At 51.8% G+C, this 21,309-nt stretch overlaps 1 protein-coding gene across 1 annotated transcript in view; it reads left to right on the forward strand.

Annotated features, from left to right (window-relative positions):
* Window positions 1-21,309, forward strand: part of LOC104254848 (fer-1-like protein 4) — a 39,282-nt gene that overhangs the window by 16,926 nt on the left and 1,047 nt on the right. The window contains exons 21-43 of the mRNA XM_059827173.1: window positions 720-836; window positions 2,289-2,441; window positions 2,694-2,877; window positions 3,437-3,561; window positions 3,968-4,102; window positions 5,338-5,511; window positions 5,755-5,871; window positions 6,227-6,388; window positions 6,707-6,866; window positions 7,958-8,061; window positions 8,415-8,546; window positions 9,169-9,217; window positions 10,345-10,451; window positions 10,749-10,880; window positions 11,617-11,727; window positions 12,178-12,305; window positions 12,814-12,984; window positions 13,773-13,927; window positions 15,713-15,891; window positions 16,959-17,044; window positions 18,005-18,103; window positions 18,397-18,638; window positions 20,561-20,841. Of these exons, the coding sequence (XP_059683156.1) occupies window positions 720-836; window positions 2,289-2,441; window positions 2,694-2,877; window positions 3,437-3,561; window positions 3,968-4,102; window positions 5,338-5,511; window positions 5,755-5,871; window positions 6,227-6,388; window positions 6,707-6,866; window positions 7,958-8,061; window positions 8,415-8,546; window positions 9,169-9,217; window positions 10,345-10,451; window positions 10,749-10,880; window positions 11,617-11,727; window positions 12,178-12,305; window positions 12,814-12,984; window positions 13,773-13,927; window positions 15,713-15,891; window positions 16,959-17,044; window positions 18,005-18,103; window positions 18,397-18,638; window positions 20,561-20,841 (3,303 nt within the window). The remainder of the gene's footprint in view (window positions 1-719; window positions 837-2,288; window positions 2,442-2,693; window positions 2,878-3,436; window positions 3,562-3,967; window positions 4,103-5,337; window positions 5,512-5,754; window positions 5,872-6,226; window positions 6,389-6,706; window positions 6,867-7,957; window positions 8,062-8,414; window positions 8,547-9,168; window positions 9,218-10,344; window positions 10,452-10,748; window positions 10,881-11,616; window positions 11,728-12,177; window positions 12,306-12,813; window positions 12,985-13,772; window positions 13,928-15,712; window positions 15,892-16,958; window positions 17,045-18,004; window positions 18,104-18,396; window positions 18,639-20,560; window positions 20,842-21,309) is intronic.

The raw sequence follows: 21,309 nt of genomic DNA on the forward strand, positions 1-21,309 counted from the left end.
GCTGACCAAAATGCAATGACAGCAGCAGGAAATAAAATTTAGGCATGTCTAGGTCCCAGCTCCCTTTCCTCTGCCTCCCTGCACGTCATCACCTCAGCTATGGTGAAGGTACTCTGGTGAGTCTGAGACTCTCTGAAAGAGAGTACCAGCCCAAGAGATGAGTTTTCTGGCCTTGTCTGTCCATACTGGATTTGCACCCTGAATTCCTTCTGGATTTCATTATTAGTTTTGGTTCATCACCAAGTCTCTCCTCAGGTGTGTACAGTATCAACTAATGGACATGAAAGCCCAGCCCCGTCTTCCAGCTTCCTACATCTTCGTATTCCCATACTTCTGTGGCCCCAAGTTGCTCCTTGTGCGAAGCCTCCCCCAGGCACTATATGGAGCCTTAGACCACCAGCTTCGGAAATGTTTAATCCTTACACGTTTTTCTGCCCCAAATGATGCTCATGGACTTCTGTTACCGGCTGGTGTCAGCAGAGCTGATGAGTTACTGGAGTCTCCAGCTCTTGGCACCCTTCACTACATGGCTTGCGACAGGTTCATGGAGGATAGCTCTCAGCAGCTAGGGAGTGAGCCGTGGTGGAGATCAGGGTGCGATGGGGCAGGATGGATGCAATCAGCACGCGGCTGCTTCCCCGCAGAGCCCCCCGCAAGGTGTGCCAGCGTGGCATGCCTGGGTCACGGCTGGGTGCGTGATGGCCATACTCTCTGTTCAGATCCTGTATGCAAAGCAGGGGCTCCGCGTGAGGCGGCGGCTGACTCGAGCCAACGTCAAGGACAAGGTTAAGGAGACAAGGAGGGTCCTGACAAAGCTACGCTTCATGGCTACAGAGGTACAGCTGCTCCCAGGGCACCCCATTTCCAAGCAGGAGAGGTCACGGGCAAGGAGGGGACGCTGGGCTGGCTGCCGGGGCTCTCGCTAGCCTGGGTTGGGGCTTCTCCTCTGCTGTCTTTCCTTGCTTTGTAAAGTCCCAAGTTCCTGCTGATGGAATTTACCATATTTCATGTCATGGCTGTTATGAGGGATGAGGCTTGGGAGCTTTGCAGGGCTGTTGGTGACAGAGCAGGGGTCGGAGCAGCTCAGCAGTGGGTTGGAGGCAGAGCTGGGTGAGCTCCAGGCCACCTGGGCCTGCCAACCCTCTCTACCCGGCCAGCCTGAGGCCGTGCCTGCAGCGGGACTGTGGACGGTCTGCCTGGGGGAAAACAGCCTTGCCTGTGCTGCCCGCGCTCCCACCAGGGACTGACCCTGGACGCTTTCTGCAAATTCAAACTTGCATTGAAATAAGGTCTGTCATCCCCAGCATAGACTCCATTTTCAGAGTTTCACTGGCTCTATTTTAAGTAACTCCGGAAAATCAGTGCGCTTGTGTAGTATAAACCAGGATGCAATGTTTGCTGGGGTTAGGTGGACAGATGTTGCAGTTCGGAGAAGTCTTTCACTAGGTGATGTCAAATCATTTTCACACTCTAGCTATGTGAGGCTAGACTTTAGCATGACCAAGATGTCACCCCTCGCATCACCATGAGGAGAAGCTGTCCTCAGGCTCCAGCCTCTCAGGCTGGCTGCAGCTCATCCCCCAGCCAGAGAGAAATGTCTTCCCATTTTGCTCCCTGCGATTGGGTGGGAATGTTGCTGTCTCTGTAGAGTCAGCCCTGCACATACACTTGCCACTTTTTTAGTTCCTACTTGGAGGCTGGCAGTCTTGGTTTGGATCAGTAATAAATTGCTTCAGGTACTTGTGTACCAAAAAATTGCAAGTACAAGTACCAAGTACAAGTGCAAACACTAATGGCAGGGAAACCGAGATGGGGAAGAGAACTTAAGTTAGAGTTTAAAAGAAGTCATTGCTTCCATCTGTGTATTTGCTTTATTGCAATTCCTGGTCTCAGCCCAAACCTCAGCTTTACGCTGGGCACTCATGTTGCTGGGATGCCAGCTAATGTGGTTCCTTCCCATGGATCAGCACTCAGGCTCCTGTCAAAGGTGTGGGGTAAAATACCACTTCTCCAGTCTTGTGGGGGCTCCCTCTTGCCAACATGGCATGGGGTTGAGTGCATCCTGCTGGTGTTCGCAATGAAAAACAAGGCAGATCACAGATCTCTCCAAGAAACCTGCAGAGCCATATTGCAGGGCTTAGACTTCCAGAAGCGTGTGCCCATCTGTGTGCTTCTGGATCTCCAAAGTGCCGTGCAGCCAGCAGTCCCTCCTGCGAGGAGATGAAGCTTTCACCGTGTCAGTGAAGGGTGGACAAGATATGTGCTGTTCCTATCTTTCCTCCCTCCAGCCCCAGTGCACCCTCCCTGATGTCCTCATCTGGATGCTCAGCAACAACAGGCGTGTGGCATATGCAAAAGTTCCTGCACAGAACATCCTCTACTCGGTAGTCGAAGAGGAGAAAGGCAAGGACTGTGCCAAGATCCAGACTGTCTTTATGAAGGTAGGTTTTATACCAAAACAGTGTGCTCTTGCTTGCTTCATGCTACTCCCCCCTCCTTGCTTCCAGCCCTCCTTCCTGAAATCCTGGAGTTCACAAGGAAACACAGCTCTTGCTCCACCACTGCCTTTGCCTCTGCCAATGTGGCGCTCTGTCTCCTGTGCTCTTCGGTCGGTCACTGGCTGATGGTGATCATCTTGGTCTGATGGAGCCATGGCTGAGATGGGAAACTTGCTAAACCTCCTGTCCTTTCAGTTCCCTCACTTACACACTGGTGAGATCTTCGCCAAACTGGAAATCTACATGTGGCTTGGGGTAACCAAATATGCGAAGAACTGTTTGGCAGAGCTGCCTGAGGAGTTCAAGTACCTCTCTGAGAGTGGTCAGGAGATAGCCCAGTTCTCGGCGTACAGTCCTCCCAGCCGGCTCAGCAGGGATGGTGAGCGCAGATGCCGCTTTTCCATGGCTTAACTGTGAGATGGAGAGCAGAGAGGTGAGAGATCCTGCCCCAGGGTCAGTGTCCGAGGAGTAAGACCTGGTCTATCATCTCCACATCATCTCCAATGCATGACTGGGACAGGCAGCTCCAGTTTGCTCTCATGGGGACGTGTTTGCACACTCACAGCTGGAGTAGCAGGCAGGACGGGTGCTTTGTAGGCACTGAATGTGCTGCCAAACTGGCAATGGGCATGAGGTCTGCCCCTTTGCTGAGGCCTGGTGGTGGTCTCCCACTGCAGATGCTTACAGCAGATTACTGCACATTTCACATGTCATGTCCTTCCCAGAGGTGTCTGGGGAGCTCGCTGAGCTTGTCTTGCTTGGCCAAACCTTTTGAAATGTGCTGGCCTTCTGAGAACCACAGTGAATGCCCCTAGAAGTGGTACCCATTCCTTGCAGGATGTGCCCACTCCTACCTGGCTGGTCCTCTTCATGCATTTTTTGGCCTCTTGCAGGGCTGGATTGGGGAACTGGAACCTCTCTTCTCTTTTTCTTACCAGATTTCAGCTATTTCCAGCTCCGAGCCCATCTGTATCAGGCTCGAGGGATCCTCCCTGCAGATGACAATGGCCTTTCAGGTCCATTTGCAAGAGTGGTGTTTTCGACTTATTGCCAGACCACCAGGGTGAGACCACTTAAACTCTTGCCTCTGCCTTGCTGGGGACTCGGGGAGAGAAAAATCGTCATGTCCTCGCTGACATGTTGAAGGCCAGTGCTGTGGCAATCCTCCTGGAAATTTTCTAACTCCAGGCACGAGGTATTTGTGTGCTCTGGGAGGTCTGACTATATTCAGGGAACAGTTGACAAAACATATGTATCATTGAGCATGGTCTCAAAGGTTGATTGGCATGTGCTAGTTGGCCTCAAGTGCTGATGTCATGCTTTTGCCATCTCCCTTCCTGCCAGACGCCAGCTGTGTGTGGCTGTGTGGGAGAGGGGATCAGCCCACGCTTCCTCACTCTCTTTACAAAGCGCACGTGGTTTGTTTCCACTGGCTGTGGTAGGCTCAGGCCTCCTGCCTCTGTCTGCAGATTCTGGAGGAGACACTGAGCCCCATGTGGAACGAGCTACTTCTGTTTGACCAGCTCATTATTGATGGGAAAAAAGAAGAGTTGAAAACAGAGACCCCCATCATTATAATCAACCTTTTCAGCCACAATAAATTTGTAAGTATGGCCTTGCTGCCCTCCTGCTGTCATTTCCAGGACAGGGAAGGCAGAGGAGCTCTGTGTGGGTGCTGCAAGCTGGCACTTAGGAGCCACATCTGTGTTTGGTTTCCATGACTCAGCTTGATCCTGGTCCACTGGTGGCAGTGAGACCTGGGGGCTGTGGCTGAGGTTGAGACTTTCTGCAGATGTCTGCTATGAGCTGGGGTGAAGCTGCTGGCTGCAGCGTGCAGATGGCTCAGAGGTGCCCTGAGCCAGGGCCTGACGAGTGCGCGGTGGATCTGGGATCTCTTCTCTCTGGAGAAGCGGTGTGCCTCTCCCAGCTGCCTGCCCTGCTTCCTCGCCAGGCTCACGTTGCAGAGGGCTTGTAGCCAGGGGGAGATGATGTAGCTCTTAGGGCTGTTCGTTCCCCTCTGTCCCCCAGGTGTCATCTTCCATCCCTCCTCAGTCCTCCCGTTTCTCTCTTCATTAGTACTTTGAAGTCGCACTCCTCTCCCGGGGCCTCTTTGTTATCATAAGGGGAATGGCGTAACTCGCACTGGATTCTCCTGTGTAGCTCAGCAGCTTTCCTGGGTCCCAGTAAAAGACAGGCACTGACATACTGGAGTGAGTCCAGAGGAGGCCACCAAGATGGCTGGGGTTGGAGCACAGGATGGAGTGAGGAGAGGTGGAGAGCTGGGTATATTCAGCCTGGAGAAGGTAAGGCAAAGGCAGTGTCTTATTGCTGCCTGTAGCTGCCTGATGGGAGAGGGTAGAAAAGGTGGAGTCAGACTTCTCTTGGAGGTACCCAGGAACAGGATGACAGGCAACAGACACAAGTTGGAACAAGAAAAAAATCCAACTTGATATAAGAAAGCAATTTTCACCCAGAGGGAGTTCAAATGCTGGGCCTGGAGCTCAGAGAGCTTGTGGGATCTCCATCCTTGGAGACATTCAGACCCGGGCTGGAGAAGACTCTAAGGAACCTGATCTAGCTTTGATGTCCTCTGGTGCATGGTCCCAGGCCGTTTGCCCAGTTCTGCATGGAGATGGACTTGGGAGTTAAGAAGAGCTGCTGCAGGCCTGTCTCATCTCCTCCTAGCTCTGGATGGAGCAGAGGAAATCAAAGCAGAGGCTGGCAAGGCTGGAAGAGTGGTCTTGTGCTGTCTCAGGTTGGCTGGAGTTAGTGGTGGTCTTTTTTCTGAGGTGGTGAGATAACATGGGCATGCTTTGACCCATTCTCCCCTTTCCCGCAGGGCTCCCCCGAGTTCCTCGGCCAGGCCTTTGCCGTTCCGCAGGTGAAGCTGGTCGATGAACCGTACACCAAACCTGCCCTGCAGTTCTTCGATTTCTACAAAGGCACCAAAGCAGCAGGAGAGCTCATTGCCACTTTTGAGCTGATTGAGCTGGATTACAGTGGCTATTTGGAGGTAACAGGCTTGTAGGAAGCTGCACGTGGTTGCCAGCAATTTGGGGAGGGCTGTGTGGGTGAAGAGCTGGTTGCATGGGGCCCACCAGAGGATTCCCTGTTGAAAGCCATATCTAGCTTTCAACTGAAGGGAGGCTGCAGGGACAGAGCCTGTGAGCACAGATCAAGAGGGGAGGGAGGGAGGGCATGGCATGGAGTTAAAATGGCTTTCATCGCTTGGTGTGCCCTGGTTCCACCTTTTCAGCCGTCAGTGCCTGAGGACGTGGAGCCCAAGGATCCTGACTACCTGGGAGACCCCCACGCTGGACGATTCATCATCCCTGAGGGCATCCGCCCAGTGTTGAAGGAGTTTCGCATAGAGGTGCGCTGCCTTCTACTGGGCTGCCCCCCCACCGGGCTGCCCCAAGCGGCCAGCACAGCTGGTCTGTGCAGAGGGCAGGGCTTGGGGAGGGAGTCAGGTTTGGAGCTCAAATGTGCCTTTGAGGCCTGAGCAGATGCCAGAAATGGAGGTGCTTGACATGAGGGAGAAACCATCTCAGCAGTTTAGCAGGCAGAGCTGTTGGGTGGCTGGGTTGGGAGAGTGGCCTCATGCCTCTCTTGGGGTCTGTGTCCTGCGGGGTGAGGGGGGTGGCAGCACCAGGCAGGGTTGCAGGCTGTGTGGCCGTGCCATGCCTGGTATGTCTCAAGCAGCCCAGCGGCTTTGTGTTGTGCTTCAGATCCTGTTCTGGGGCCTGCGGGACCTGAAGCGGGTGAACTTGTTTGAGGTGGATCAACCCCAGGTGATCATTGAATGTGCTGGCAAGAAGGTGGAGTCGGAGGTGATCGTGGCCTACAAGGAGAACCCCAACTTCACTGAGCTGGTCAAATACATGGACGTGGTGAGTGGGAAGAGGGGTCCTGCCATGCCAGGGTGCACTGTGGCCATCCTGCACCCATGCACTGCCTGTCTGCATGGGGCAAGGTAACAGGAGGGGAGCTGCCCCTGGGGTTTTGCTCTCCCGTGGCCACATGGTTCAGCTGCAGATCAAAACCTTTGTGAAATTGCCCACCAAGAGCAGTCTCAGCCATCGCCTTTCACTGCAAGGCTTTGGTTTTTGGGCGGAGCTGCAAGGTGCCACCAGACATCCTTGCGTGTGGTGGGGCTGCCATGGGTATCGCCTTTGCTCCTGCAAATGCCGTGCATGTTTCTTTTGCAGGACCTCCCAGAGCAAGTCTACCTGCACCCTCCCCTCAGCATCTTTGTGGTGGAAAAGCGGGCGTTTGGGCACACTGTGCTGGTGGGTACCCACATTGTGTCCGACGTGATGAAATTCTCTCCCAGAGAGCCAGAGGAGGAACCAGAAGAGGTGCCCAAAGGTGAGCTGCTTGGCGAGGTTCCCGTGGAGGCAGCAAGCAGGTTCTGCCAGTGGCAGAGATCCCTGGCCCTTCCACTCCCTCCTAGCCAGGCGGTAAAGTCCTCTCCTGGAACCCATAAGATGCCCAGCAAAAGCACAGCGTAGGGTTGGAGGCAGGTTGTGATCCTGGTCTGTAGCACTTGGCTCCAGACTGGTGTTCGGGAAGCAGCAGCAGCCAAGTGATGGAGTGCTGTGTAAGGGCTGGCATCCCTCTTTGGGGATGGCAAAGGGCAATTTACAGATGGTTTTCTCCAAGGTTAGCTTAACATTTGCCTCCCCGCCACACCGGCAGGACTGTTCATCTGTGGATGTGGCATCTCCTTGGGGTCTCTTTCCCAGGCACTGTTTGCCTTACATTTGTAGAAACTAGAGGAGGGAGAATGGCTCGTGAAGACGTCTTAGTCCAGCCGGACATTTAACTGGGGCTAGATACTAGACAGTAACTTATCCCTAGACAGTAACTTATCCCTGTGGAAATTTTGTGTCTAGAATCTGAGATGTTTAGCCTGGGAATGACTACTGTATTCACCTATTTCAACGCTCTGTGTAGCCGGGCTTGAGTGCTGTCCCCAGTGAGACCTCCATCAAGCTTTAGGGAGCTGGTCCACTAGGACCAAGGACTGAAAGGTTTATGCTTCTTTCACATTGTTGGGTCAAGGTCTGTTCATTGGGTAATGGATTCACTAAATAGCTCTGTGATAACAGCAGCCGGAAGTCCTGATCTGGAAATGTGTAAATAAATACGGCGCAAAGGGGAAGAAGCAAAGGATTGATTGATCTGTGGTCATTTCCGAGTAGGGAAGGTGTATCTCATAAATCTGAATTCCTGGGAGCCAGCAACAAGCATGTTGATGATTGTGGCCAGTCTCAGAACTGTACTTTGATTTCCAATAATATTTTTGCAGGGTCTCCTATCAAAAGCTTTAAAAGCAATCACACTGTAGTGGGGTTAACAGGGAGGGTTTTCCTGTGGCATAACAACTGGCCAAAGAGTAGAAAGCAGTGGGCAGGAATAAATGCATGGAAACATTAAGCTCTTTCTCTTCATCTCAGCTCGGAAAGTCTCATCCCAGCGTCTTCCCTCTCAAACTGTGGTAAACATTGGCCTGGCAGCTGGTGACCCAGGTCCCAGCACTCACCCCCTGAGTCTTGTGAAGGTGAGTGATGTGTTGGGCCCAGCAAATTTTGAGGTTTGGAAAGCCAAACTGAAGGTTACAAACAAAAAAGAAAGTTCGGAGTCAGGTTTCAACCACCAGTTTTTGCTCTGGACCCAAACACTCCTCTCCCCTGCCTGTTCAATGGCACTGCTGCGTGTCTGGGCTCTGGCACAGGGAGGAGAGCTGTGTTGCCTTGTGCCTTGAAAACTGCTGGCTACAGGTAGCTTTGCACCTCCTGTGCTCTGCCTGAAAGCTGAGCCTCTGCTAGAGGCTCCCAGGGCACTAGAATAGGGTGCATGGGTGTCCTGGGCAGTCGTTTTCTCCCTCTGAACCCTTTTCTCCGTTCTTTTAAGGCTCCTTTGAAGAAAATTCCTATCAATAAGCTTGTAAAGAAGGAGGATGAATATGAACAGGAAAAACCGGAGCTGGAAGAACTGGATTGGTGGTCCAAGTACTATGAGTCCCTGAAGGAGCTGTATAAGCAGGTAATCTTTTGTGACAGCTGCCGGCAGAGGGGAAGAGTGACTGCACTGGCTTGAGGAAGATGTTTTCAACAGCACTGAGTGTCATAGGAGCCCTCCTGGCGTGGGTGTGCAGGAAGATACGGGCTTTTGTGTGTCAAGCACACTTAAGGTAGCCAGGTATCAAGCATCCACCAGGTGGACTGATTTCAGCAGGCGATGGATGTTAAAACATCCCTGAGGCTAGGTGCCCAAGTGGTTTTGAGAATGCAGCCGGCCTTTTGCTGAGGCACTCCTGAAAATGTGACATTGCTGATTTTGTCTGCAATGCAGGGGCTTTCATGCTGCTTACTCTCTGTCCTGGCTGTCTTCTCAGGATGTGCTATGGGAGCAGGTCTGCCTCAAATTTCTTTCCTTGCCCTGTGTCCCTTAAATCCCAATCAAAAAAGCCAGCAGGAAGATCTGGGGAGAAGAAAAGGTCATTAAGGCACTTGTTGGATACCCTCCTGCAATGATGTTAATGATAAATGATCTCGGGCTAGGTATTACTGACCCCGCTGGCAGGAAAGCTTTGACAGTGTCCTATGCTTGGATGGAGAAGCCTTTGCTGTCAGGGGTGTGGGGTGACTGTTTATGTGTGTTTCAGACACGCAGTGATGAGGAAGATGCTGAGAATGATGACCTGAATGATGCAGGTGAGTCCTCTAGCAATACCCAGCTCTTCTGTGGGGAGAGCCAGGATTTACGCCATCCCGGAGGGTGCTGGGCTTGTGGGAATGGGATCTGAGCAGGCAATGGCTTTGCCACATTCAGCAAAAGCAATGCAAAAGGGAGCAGAGAGACTGGAAACATTGGCAAAGGTAACAAAGATTATTTCAAATTGAAAACGCCAAACTTGCCTCAGAAAAGTTTGGAAAATTGTGTTGAAGCAAGAGCTTTCCTGAGTGAGCCAAAAACTGCAAAAAAATCAGCTGCAAGCATCATGGGATTGTCAGCGTGAGAGCAGGAAGCAAAGGTGGGATGGAGAGAGAAGATGGTGGAGAGGCAAAACTGTCCAGGAGCTGGACATCACTCTGTGCACATGGGGTACTCACCTGGGGTACAGGATTCACTACGAGGTAACAGAAAGACAGTTATAATAAACAGATGATCTGAGAACAGTGTTACAGCTGTAGGCTCAGGTTTGTGGAGATGTAAGCAGTGACTCGCCTAGCAATGACCTGGGGAGGTGAGACAGTAAGTATAGAAATGATGTAAATCCTATTTAAGGAGAGGGCTGGAGGGTACCTGCATGCCATTAGTGCTCAAGGGATCTGGAGTCTTTGGGAAATGGGGCAAGGACGCACCCTCTCTGGGTGCCCCAGAGAAAGGTCTAGCTATGCTCTCTCCATGCACAGCTGCCTGTGCCCAAAGTGGTAGTGATGCTTCAGCTAGACATCCACCCAAAACAGTAGTCCATCAAATAAGCATCTGTCCAAAGAAGAATGTTAGCTCTCATTTGTGCCTTCCTTGACAGCGCCTGCAGGCTGGTCCAGCCACCTTCCTCCATTTGGTCTCTGCTCACTTCCTTCCTAAACAGTAGCCATGCAGGCAGGCACGTCTGCGCCAATTTTTGTCCCCCTGCCCTGCCCAGCCATGCCTTGCTGGGAAACCTGAGGTGCTGTAAGGACACCTGTTACAGGCAACGATAGCTCCAGTTACCCCGACACAGGTCAAAGCGCTGGGTGAAAGCGAAAGCTGTTGCTGGGGTCATTTCATGGGCAGACACTTGAGATGATGGGAGAGATCAGAGCATTTGCTAATCTCCTATTGCCATTTCTAGATGGGGGGAATTTAAATGCATCCTCCATTGACATGGAAGGAGAAGATGAGGCAGAAATTGAAGCTGAACCTGCTCGACCCAAGAGGAAGCTCATCGCCACCCTTCAGGTGATTATTGGGGTGACAGATCTGGTCTCTTTCAACCCCAGCCCTTTGTTCTTGTCCTCCTCACCTCCCTGCAGTGGAGGTTAGACTGGGAGGAAATCCTGCAGTGTGTGTTGGGCCCCCATCATTGCTGGGCTTTGAAACAGCTAGTGAGACCTTGGAGCCAAGCTGGGATGTGTGTGCACAGGAGTAAGGTAGGACCAGGTGAAATGATTGAAGCAGGGAAAGGATGGTCTTTCTGACGCTCCTCCCCTTTAAGATGGCAGGAAAAGGCCCAAAATTACTTTCTACTTATTTCAGATCTACAACTCTGAGCTGGAAAATGAATTTGACAATTTTGAAGACTGGCTGTGTATTTTCCCCCTTCATCGTGGCAAAGCAAATGAGGATGAAGATGGAAACGAGGATGAACATTTTGTGGGGAAGTACAAGGTACTGTATCATTTGAATGACATTTGTGCTGCATATGGAAGAAAATCCTTAGGACAACCTGTATTTGAGAGCATGCCAACACCAGCAGAGCCTTGGAGAGTGCATGTGTCTGCAAGGTGATGTGAGGCCACGGTGCGGCATGGCCAGGGGACTGTTGGCGCCTGTTGAAGCAATTGTGTACTGTGGTGCTTTGTTAGTCGATAAATGCACCTGATTTAGATTTTTTTTAACTCTTGCAAGGAGAAAGCATGAAGCATAAAGGACTCTTATTCTGGTTGGGGCCTCAGGGTATGTTCAGTATGCAAATAAGAATTAGTGAGCTTCACTGGTTTTAAAATTAGTAAAACTTCTGTAAAAGAGGCATCATTCTCCCACCCAGGAGCTCTTGAAGACTCTGAAATATCAACTACAGAAGCTGATTTAAGAAGGTCCCTAGAAAACCTTCGGTGCCCCCTGCCTTTGGCAGTCCAAAGTGCCTGGAGATGTTCAGATCTTCTGGCATTGGCAGTGGTCTGACAGCCTGCAGCCTAACTTGCAAACAGGGACTGGCTGGGCCATGCGGACATGACAGTGCCTTTGGAAAGGACTGTCCCCATGGGCACAGGGTGTCTGTGGTCTGCATGGGGCAATGGCACTGATTTTCCAGTTGGCAGGTGAAGCTGGTCTTGGTGGCTCCAATCCCATCGGAGATATTCTCTTTGCTATCTAGTTGTAACTTGCAATGTCTTTTCTGCAGGGCTCCTTCTATGTCTACCCCACTGAGGAAGCTGGCACGGAGCCCAAGGTCTCCCAGGGTGTTCCAAGGAACAGACCCATCAAGGTTCTTGTAAGAGTTTACATCGTTAAGGTAAGTGGTGGTGGTGGCAGTAACGCTTGGAGGTCTGTTCCTCCCTGTGGACCTCCTGCCATTCTCTGCTCAGTAAATATGAGCAGTGGCACTTATGAAAAGCTTGATGATGGCTTGAAGGCTCTGCCAGCCCAGTGGAAGCCAGCTGCATCTTGTCCATGGGGAGTCTTCCATGCTTTGTAGCTTCAGGAGATGCTAAAAATCTAGATGGGCATTTCTCTGCTCCTCTCATCTGCCTTGAGACAGTGAGCAAGTAAGTGGGCCGACAGCTGGAGACATTGGTGGCTTGTTGAGTGGGGATTTGCGTGGGAACAAGTGCTTGTTTCACTGCCGGGGCAGCTGCTGGAGGGACCTGACCAGTGGGCTTGGGTTGTCTCAGGCCTGTGCGATGTTCCCTGTGCAGGTTGCTCTCTGCAGCTGATGTATGGCAGTACCTCTTGTGTATTCCAGGCTACAAACCTGTCTCCAGCAGACCCCAATGGCAAGGCAGACCCCTACGTGGTGGTGACTGTGGGGCAGGAGCAGAAGGACACAAAGGAGCGATACATCCCAAAGCAGCTCAATCCTGTGTTTGGAGAGTATGCAGGAAGTTTTCATCTAGCAGGTTTAACAGGAATAGTGCAAATCTGTGGCTCAGGCTGTGGCCCTGCATGTGTGGTCTTCTGTTCCTTTCTGCTGGAGAATCTTGTGCTGTAACACAAAGGTCCCAGGTGCATCTCTTGCCTCTGGCTGACACAGGAGCTATAAGTGTTTTGGGTTAGGAGAGGAGCACTCCCAAGGGCTTGATTTAACAGACCAAGTAGCAAGCCAAGCAGCAACAGAGCATTGGAGAGCTTTTTCCCTAGCTCCAGGACCTCTATCCAAGGCCATGCACTCCTGGAAAAGTAACTCCTTTGTTTGAACATGCACACTGAAAACTGCATGCACTGAAAACTGTACATGCTGAACTTATGGAGAACCAAACTCTATCAGGGGTCTTTGAGTTGTCAAATACAGTTCTTAAATGTGTAGGGTGATCAAAGCAGAGCACATGTTTCATTTCCATCCTCTTTGGTAATTGCACTCTCCCTGGCTGCTTCTGTCCAGAGTTGTGGAGCTGACAGTCTCCTTTCCCATGGAATCAGAACTCACTGTGGCAATATTCGACCATGATTTGGTTGGATCTGATGACCTGATTGGGGAGACCAAGATTGACTTGGAGAATCGATTCTACAGCAAGCACAGGGCCAACTGTGGCGTGGCTTCTCAGTACGACATGTAGGTACTGGTGTGACACGTTAGGGCCATGAGACACATTCTTCTCGCCTAGCGTTTGGGTGAGTAACAGAGCACCTCCAGTTTTGCAGGACGGAGCTTGCATCCACAGTATCCTTTGAACAGGTGCCCCACAGATTGACTGCAAGTTACATGGATGACTCCCATCTCTTTTTGACTCTGACCAGCTTCCTGTGATAGCTCTAATTCCTACTGCAGACTAATATATTTTGCATATAGTAGCAAAAAATTCTTTAATGCTTTCATATTGGTGTTCTGTGAGAAAAGAGCTCACTTGATATTGGTGTGATTTTGACCTCTTTCTGAAAAGTAGGTCCGTTTCTCTGGCAGTAGCTAATTCTGTGAGCACCAAGACCCATGACATCTGTTTTCCTTTCAAGACACGGATTCGCTGGTGTCTTTGGCCAGTGTTCTGTAAACTTCTCTTTTCCTACCCTGCTATTGGAGAATTAGCTGTGGGCATGGAGCTGAGTCCCCAGCGCTGCTAAAAGCTCTCTCCCATTTAGGAGCTGCAGCTGGAATTGCTCCTGTTGCTGCTCTGAAGCTAATGGTTCTGTGGGGTGCAAGCCTGGCTTGTTCTGGGGGAGGAGAGCTTGTTAAGCTTCTCATTCATTAAGCTTCTGTGTACCTGTCGTTTTCCCAGTGAAAATCTGAGCAGGGATCTGGTGGCATAGCCTGTGCTGTAGGGAAGACAGTGCGTTTCACAGCCTAGGAAAAAAACCTGTGGTGTCTAAGCTGAAGATGTTCTTGATGTTGTCCCTTCCATGCAGAAACGGCTACAACATGTGGCGAGATGCTTTCAAGCCCACGCAGATCTTGGATAGTTTATGCAAGAAAAACTCGCTCCCTGCAGCAGAGTACAGACGGGAGGAGGTTAAAGTGGACAACAAAATATTCAAGATCCCTCCAGAGGCTTTTCCCGAAGGTACAGAGATCTTGGAGAACAATGACTGCTCCCTTAAACAGCTGCCTGTGCTCTTCCCTGAAGTGTCCAGGCTGGCTGCCCCCACTCTGTGCCCAGCGTCGCCCAGCTTTCTGCGTCACCGCAGGGAGCATCCTCGGTGCTCAGTGGCCTGGTTTCGGTGGATGATGGCGTCACACTGGGTAAAGATGTGATCCAGGCCATTAGGTCCCAAAGTGGCTTCCCAGGCAGCGGGTGGAGCAAAGTAAACCCGCTTGCACGGCAGTGATGTGCGCAGGGGTTTGATGGCTTGGGCAGCCAGAGAAGGTGTAGCTTATTCTGGTGGCTGACACTGGCACAAAGCTGTACCTCCATCTGCTTGTGACCACCATCAGCAAGATACTGGCATCCTTTTTCTTGTGGGGGTGTTTTTGTTTTTGTTTTTTTTTTTTTTTGGGGGGGGGAGGCTTTTTCAGTCTCCTTTCCTGTTTTTCACTGGCTTTGTCCTTCAGGGATGCTCTCTGCTTCTGGTGGCTTTGGGTGCCTTGGGTGACTCCCCATGCTCCTCACTATTGTTGAGTTCCTCCTTGTGGGCAGGTTCTGCTTCTCCTTTGCTGTTTTTCCTTCCTCCTCACTGGCGTTACAAACCCTGAGCGAGGGCCACAGATGTCCCAGAACACAGCAACCTTTCATGCCCTCCACCAGCAGTGATGGAGAACTTCCCTGAGCACAGGCCTGTTCCTGCTGTGCCCATTCCCTCCAGTGGCCAACAGCTGTGCAATCGAATCCAGCCTGGAGGAAAGGATGGAGCAGATGTGGCCCGCTTGTGAATGGCTGGGTCCTGCAAGGCGATGCTACGTAGCTGTAGGAAGGATGATCCCTGTGCCCAACCTTCCCAGAGAGGGGGAACCTATGTGTACGGCCAACTTTACCTTCTGCTCATTTCAGTGCTGCTGTTCCTCAGCTTTCTGCTGGCCTCTATGGCTTATGTCATGAAGGGGAAAGAAATCCTGCTCAGGAGAGATCAAGGAGCCTCCGAAAGTCCTCCTCCCCTTTTCTCAGGTCACTGGGTAGCTGGGAAGGGAGAAACGAGGTGCTCTGCTGGTGTTCCGCTGAGAACTGGCTCTGGTTCAAACGTGGCTGCAGTTGGTGCCCTGTGAACCTCTGCTGTGCTCAGGGACTGCTTGGGATGGCTTCGGTCTCAGACTGATCTCGAAAGGGCAGATGCTCTCCATAAACCCAGGGGTCGGTGGGTCATTGTGTCCTCACCTGTTGGTTCCTGCTTTTCTCCCCACCAGCAGGATTTGGCCTTGAACTGTCGTTTGGCTTCACTGTGCCAAATGAGTCAATTAATCACGCAGACTGTTGATTAATGGAGAACACAGCTGCATGTCACTGCCAAGTGTTAAGTGGTGCTTTCCTGGAGCACTTCTAGGGCAAAACCTCTCATCCATGGATCTGTTGGCACTACCAGAGAGACATGGGGACTTAAACTGCCCCAGAGGGTCACATCCTCCTCGGTGTCCCCTGGATCCTTTTCCCAGGGCCATAGTAAATTCTTTTTTGCCCTTTTCCTCTTATTTCTCTTAGCTTGTTTGTCTTCCTGCCTACAGTTTTCCTCATCACTGCAACATCTTGAACTCATTCCCTTCATCCTTGCCCTCCTGCTTCTCCCCATTTTATTTTTCTGGGGAGGTGCTTGTTTGCCCAGTCCATCATCTTCCCTTACTTGTGCCTGTGACTAACGTCCTGACGTGGCTCTTGCCAGCCAGATGCCTTCATCTTCTACCTGGCTGTGTCCTGCTGCAGAGGCCTCTGTGAGGAACAAGAGAGGAGTGGCAGATGAGAACTGGTCAGTGGATGATGAACATAAGGCTTTGTACGTCCTGCAGCACTGGGAAGAGATGCCAGGATACGGGTACAAGCTGGTACCAGAGCATGTGGAGATCCGGTCCTTGTACAACCCGGAGAACCCTGGGCTTGTGCAGGTGAGATGTGTTTCCTTGCCCAGGGAAACACATTGCTCTGGGGAAGGACCTTTGGGGCAGCTGATTCCCAGTCCCCTGGCTGGTCCCCTGTTGTCCTTTTGTCTCCTTGTCATGGCATGGATCCCATCTGTTGCCTCTGCCTGGGTGGGCGGCTGGAGCTGTGTCTGTGGATGGCTGGCCCTGCTATGAAGTGAGGACTGTTGGCCTTGGGTGTCCTTTGCTCAGATCCACCCTCTGACCTCTCATGGTGCTTCTGAACACCCTTTCCTCAAGGGACCTCTGTCCATTGATGTTGTGGTCACAATGCTGGTGGCCCAGAGTCCTTCCTGTCTCCTCAGGCCACGTAGCATTGCTCTGATGAGGATGCTGTATGTGTGGCAAGGGACCTGCTCTGCCTTCTGAGCCCTGCCACCATGCACCACGGTGGGTGGTAGTGTCCTTGCCTATCCCTGCCTCTTCCTCTGCTTTGTCCCCTATCACTGCTGCTTCGCTTCCCTGCAAGAGCCCCGTTCTGCCCCCTTGGCTTCTCCCTGGGGGCATGACGTAACTGCTGGCTGGAGGAGGAACATTCCTCCTCAGTTTTATGCAATGCAGTGATCTGAGCTCAACCATTCCAATGTCTTGCACTGAACATCTCCTGCTCCCTCGGGTACCAGAGGTCTGTAACAAAGCAGAGCTCTGCAATCGCTCTGGCTCTGGTCGGCATTGGAAACGCATGTGGGAAGGAAAGGGTCAGACCCATCACTTTTCAGTTTTCTTAGTTATGCTGAAGTGTTGCATCATCGTATGCTTCTTGTTAAGACAGAGGGACACGTTTGCCTTGGTTTGAAAGAAACAGTTCAGCTGAAATGTTTTTTCTTGGAAGCAGGGTGGGGAGGGAAATAAGCAATTTTTGGTAGTTTTAATTTTTTCCCTATCTAAAATCCAGTCACACGTCAGTCTGAAGTGCTGGGGATGGAGAGAGCCAAGCAGTGGCTTTCTGGTGAGAGCTTTCCTTGCAGGACCAAGCCCTTGAAGAGCTGGAGGGTGGTCTGTCTTTTGAAATCTCTGCTGTCTTCTCTCATCAGGGCTCCTTGCACATGTGGATTGACATGTTTCCAAACGATGTCCCCGCACCACCACCTGTCAATATCAAGCCACGACTGCCTGTCAGGTAGCACCCATGGGAACGGGGCTGGGGCTGGGGAGCCTGCGTGAAGGGTCACTGTCCCTCGCCATGCCTGGCGGGATGTGCCACGGAGTCCTGCGCAGGCTGACGGTCTGTGCTAGCCTGGCATGCAGCCCTCCTCTCTGCTTCAGCTCTGGCCATGGGATGGTCTCTTGGGTATATCAGCACGGGGCATAAGCGCTTCAGCTGCGCAAGTGTTTGTGGAGGGCAGGGTTAATCTCTCTAAGGCTGGACATGCAGGTGATAGAAACCCAGGTCAGAGCTAGTCATCTAGCTCTATTTTGACTAATGGACAGATGTCCTCTGGGTGCCTGGAGAAGTGAAGTTGGAGATCTGCTCTTTTAAGTGATCTAATGGGGCTATTGAGATGGAGGGTCCAGATTCTTCTCAGAGGTGCACGTGAAAAGACAAGAGCTAATAGACATGAACTGCAGCAAGGGAAACTCCAACAGGATATAGGGAAAATATTTTCCTAATGAGAGTGAAGCTACCCTGGGATAGGAATGGAGTGACCCAGAGAGGTGCTGGGATATCCATCCTTGGAGATATTCAAAACTCATGCAGACAAGGCCCTCAGCAATCTGATCTACTATGAAGTTAGAGCAAGAGGTTGGAGCAGAGACTGCAGAGGTCCCTTCCTGCCTAAGCTTTTCTGTGCTCCTATGGCTAAGTGGTGCTGGGTGGGTTTCCCATGCACCAGGGATTTGCTTTGCAAAAGCTGCCTGTTTTGACTGTGGGTGTTTGTCTTGTGGGGTTGTAGCCCCCCAGGAAGGGGTTTGTGCATGGCAGCGAGACTGCTGGGCTGTGCTTGGCCAGAGGAGCCCTGGCAGGGGACCACAGTGCTAGGAGGGTTCAAGTCCTGCTGCTCTGCCGGTGTGAGCTTGACCTGCCCTCCCAGGCACTGGGGGCGAGAACATGTGTCTCACCCCTGTGTCCTTCCCACAGCTACGAGTTGCGTGTGATTATCTGGAACACGGACGACGTGATCCTTGATGATGTCAACCCAATAACGGGAGAGCCTTCCAGCGACATCTATGTGAAAAGGTCTGATGGGAGCCAGAGGGAGGCCAGAGCCTGGCTGTCCTGCTCCCTGCCCTGCCCCACACCCTCACTGCTTCCTCTGAACCTCTGCTCCTTCATGCCTCAGCATGAGGTGCCCCACTCCAGTCCCCTGCATGGACTGCTGTACCCCCAAAGATGTTGGTCAGGTGTTGGTCCGGTTTGGCTCTTTGAGTCTTTCTTTCCGGCTACCCCATGGGTTTCAGCCCCTCCATCCTTCTGCTCTGCCTTTGGGGCTGGCTGACAGGGGGTAGGAGATAACGAAGTTTCTCCTGCAGCTGGATAAAGGGTCTTGACCACGACAAGCAGGAGACAGATGTTCACTTTAACTCCTTGACCGGGGAGGGCAATTTCAACTGGCGATTCATCTTCCGCTTCAACTATCTCCCGACTGAGAAGGAGATCACCTACAAGAAGAAGGACTCCCTCTTCTCCGTGGAGGAATCAGAGTTTCGGGAACCAGCTGTTCTGGTCCTCCAGGTCTGGGATTATGACAGGATTTCAGCTAATGACTTTCTAGGTATGGTGTGACCTGCTGGAAGTGGGGTGACCTGTCCCTCAGCTTGCTGGAGTATTACAGCGTTTCCCCTGAGGCCCAGCTCTCTGAGAAGGGACACCTGAAGCATCAGATCAAGCTCTTCAGCTCAGCAGTCACCTGGGCTGGTTTTTCACATGGGAGCTGTAGGCAGGGCCTGGAGATACGCACCTCCATGTTGAGCTTTTATGCTTGTCCCAGGGCCTTGGTGTCCTTTTTCAGGGCCTGTCATGCCACAGGACTTCCAGGTTCTGCTTCCTCACAGCCTTTCTGATGAACTTGCTCATTTTCCCTGCTCTCACTTAGATCTGCAGATCCCAAAGACTTGGCCAAAGGGCAGCTTTCCCAGGAGCTTACATTGTGGGCACAGGGATTGGCAACCTTTGTGAGACCATTTGCACTTGAGTTGCGGCATCCCATTGCTGGGGACTCGGAGCTCCCCGGCTGCTCTCGTACTTCTCCGTAACCAGACCTGCTGAGCTGGGCATGCAGTGGGGCCTGGTGATGAAGCTGGGCTGGTGGTGATTCTGCCCACACTATGCTAGCACAAATGCTGCTGCTTCTCTCCTGCTTCTGCTGCCATCCTCAAGTTTGTAGCACTCCGTTCAGTTGTCCCTCCCTTCTTCAAACTTTGGCCTCCTCATTAAAAAGCAGCCCCTTCGTCCTGCTGTCTCTTGGGCAGCAAAAAACTCTATTCATCAACCTTCCATGGTGTATTTAAAGGGCTTTACCTCCATGAGGCACTTCCAGTGGTGATTGGTTCAGCCATGCTACTCAGGCACTGAAGAAAGTGTTAGACAGCAATCCCAACGATTCCTGGCATGTACAATCTCAGGAACTTCTAGGCAGGAAGGGGATTCTGCAGTCTTCATTGCAACCTCCTGCTCCAAGCAGGGCTAGATACAATGTAGGTCAGGTTGCTCAGGGCCTCGTCTGGTTGAGTTTTGAGTATCTCCAAGGATGGAGATCCCAGCACCTTTCTGGGCCCCTTTTCCTGGCTGCACCATTCTCACAATTCTCAAATTTTTTTACTTGCAGCAGCTTGTGTCCGTTGCCTTACGTGCTTTCATCATGCACTTCTGAGTAGAGTCTAGCTCCATCTCTTCTGTAGCTTCCTTTAGGCTGTGAGAGATGCAGTAAGATCTCTCCCTTGAGCTGTCTTCTCTGGGCTGAGCATGCATGGGTCTCTCAACCCATCCTGCTATGGCACATGCTCTAGCCTTGACCATCTCAGCTATTGGACTCTCTCTAGTTAGTTGACACCTTTCTTGTGTTGGGGGCCCAAAACTGGACACTGTATCCAGATGTAGTCTCACCAGAGCTGAGCAGAGGAGAACACCCACATCCCTCGGTTGCTGGCTATGCTTTTGCCAATACAGATGAGTACATTGTAAGACTGATTAGTTGCAAAGGCTCAGTGCCAAAGTGGGACAGGAGCTCCTTCCAAGGAGGACAGGGGCACAAGGCCAAGCAGGGAAATTAACCGAGGCTGTTTCAGATGTAAGACAGACTTGAAACCTTTAAAGAGTTTCCCAGATTTTATAATTTTTTTTATTGACATTTGCAGGAATCAGAGGGGAAGAGAAGCTTGGAGATGTGAGGAGAGCAGGGTGGGACATGGTAAAGGAGTGAAAATAACCCACTGTACCACACACAAACCAAACCGGCCACATCAGAGATGAGACAAGACCTGTGGCTTCAGCTTCTTAGTCTCTAACTCTTGGGCTGGTCCTTTCTTATGCTGAGCTTCAGGTTCTCCACCTGTAAATGTGCAGGACTCTGCTAGATGATTATAGCAGCTGAGACCTACTCGTGGTGATGGGAGCGTGGCTGAGACAGAAAGCCAGTGGTGTGTGGGGCTGACCTCAGGATTTCACCATGAACTCTCCTCTTCACTGTGCCTGCAGGCTCCATCGAGCTGAAGCTGCATGACATGGTGCGGGCAGCCAAGAGCTCAGAGCATTGCACCATCAAGATGGCCAAGGAGAATGCAACACCTCGCTTCTCCATCTTCCGAAACAAGCGCATGAGGGGTTGGTGGCCCTTCATCAAACTCAAAGATCAGGAAGATGAGGAGAGAGAGGAGAGGGAGGAGAAGCAGAAGAAGAAGAAAAAGAAGTGGAGCAGCTCAGTCAATCCAGAGGATGTGGAGTTCACAGACCCCATTGGGAACAAGTACCTCCTGACGGTAAGGCAGGGTGCTGGCACAGGTAAGCAGAGAGACAGTGTTTTGCCTCTGCCTTGACATGGCAAACTGTTCTGCATGCACATAACCTACAGAGGCAGCAATGTCCCGTCTGCCCAAGACTTTGTGCAGGGTCCTGGAGACTTATCCTGTCTGCTGCAAATCCAGCAGTTATCTACCCAGAAGTGCCAGCTGCGGTGGCATGCAGGGAGTGTCCAACTTGGTGTCTTCCTCTGAGCTTCCCATAGAGCAGTGCTCAGTGAGGGGAGCAAAGCAAGGGGCACATGGCTCCCCATCAACCAGACAGGACGGCAGCAAAAGCTTGTCCTAGGGTCTCTGCTTACCACGGACAGGCAGGTGCCACCTGTCCCAGGGCAGACTTGCTGCTGATGGCCCTGCTAGTGGATCATTGTCCCCAAGGGTGAGTTTTGCTCAGTGCCAGTGTGGGAGGTTGCAGACAAATCCGGATAG

Source organism: Gavia stellata, chromosome 20 (assembly GCF_030936135.1).
Source record: "Gavia stellata isolate bGavSte3 chromosome 20, bGavSte3.hap2, whole genome shotgun sequence".
NCBI classification, from domain to species: domain Eukaryota; kingdom Metazoa; phylum Chordata; class Aves; order Gaviiformes; family Gaviidae; genus Gavia; species Gavia stellata.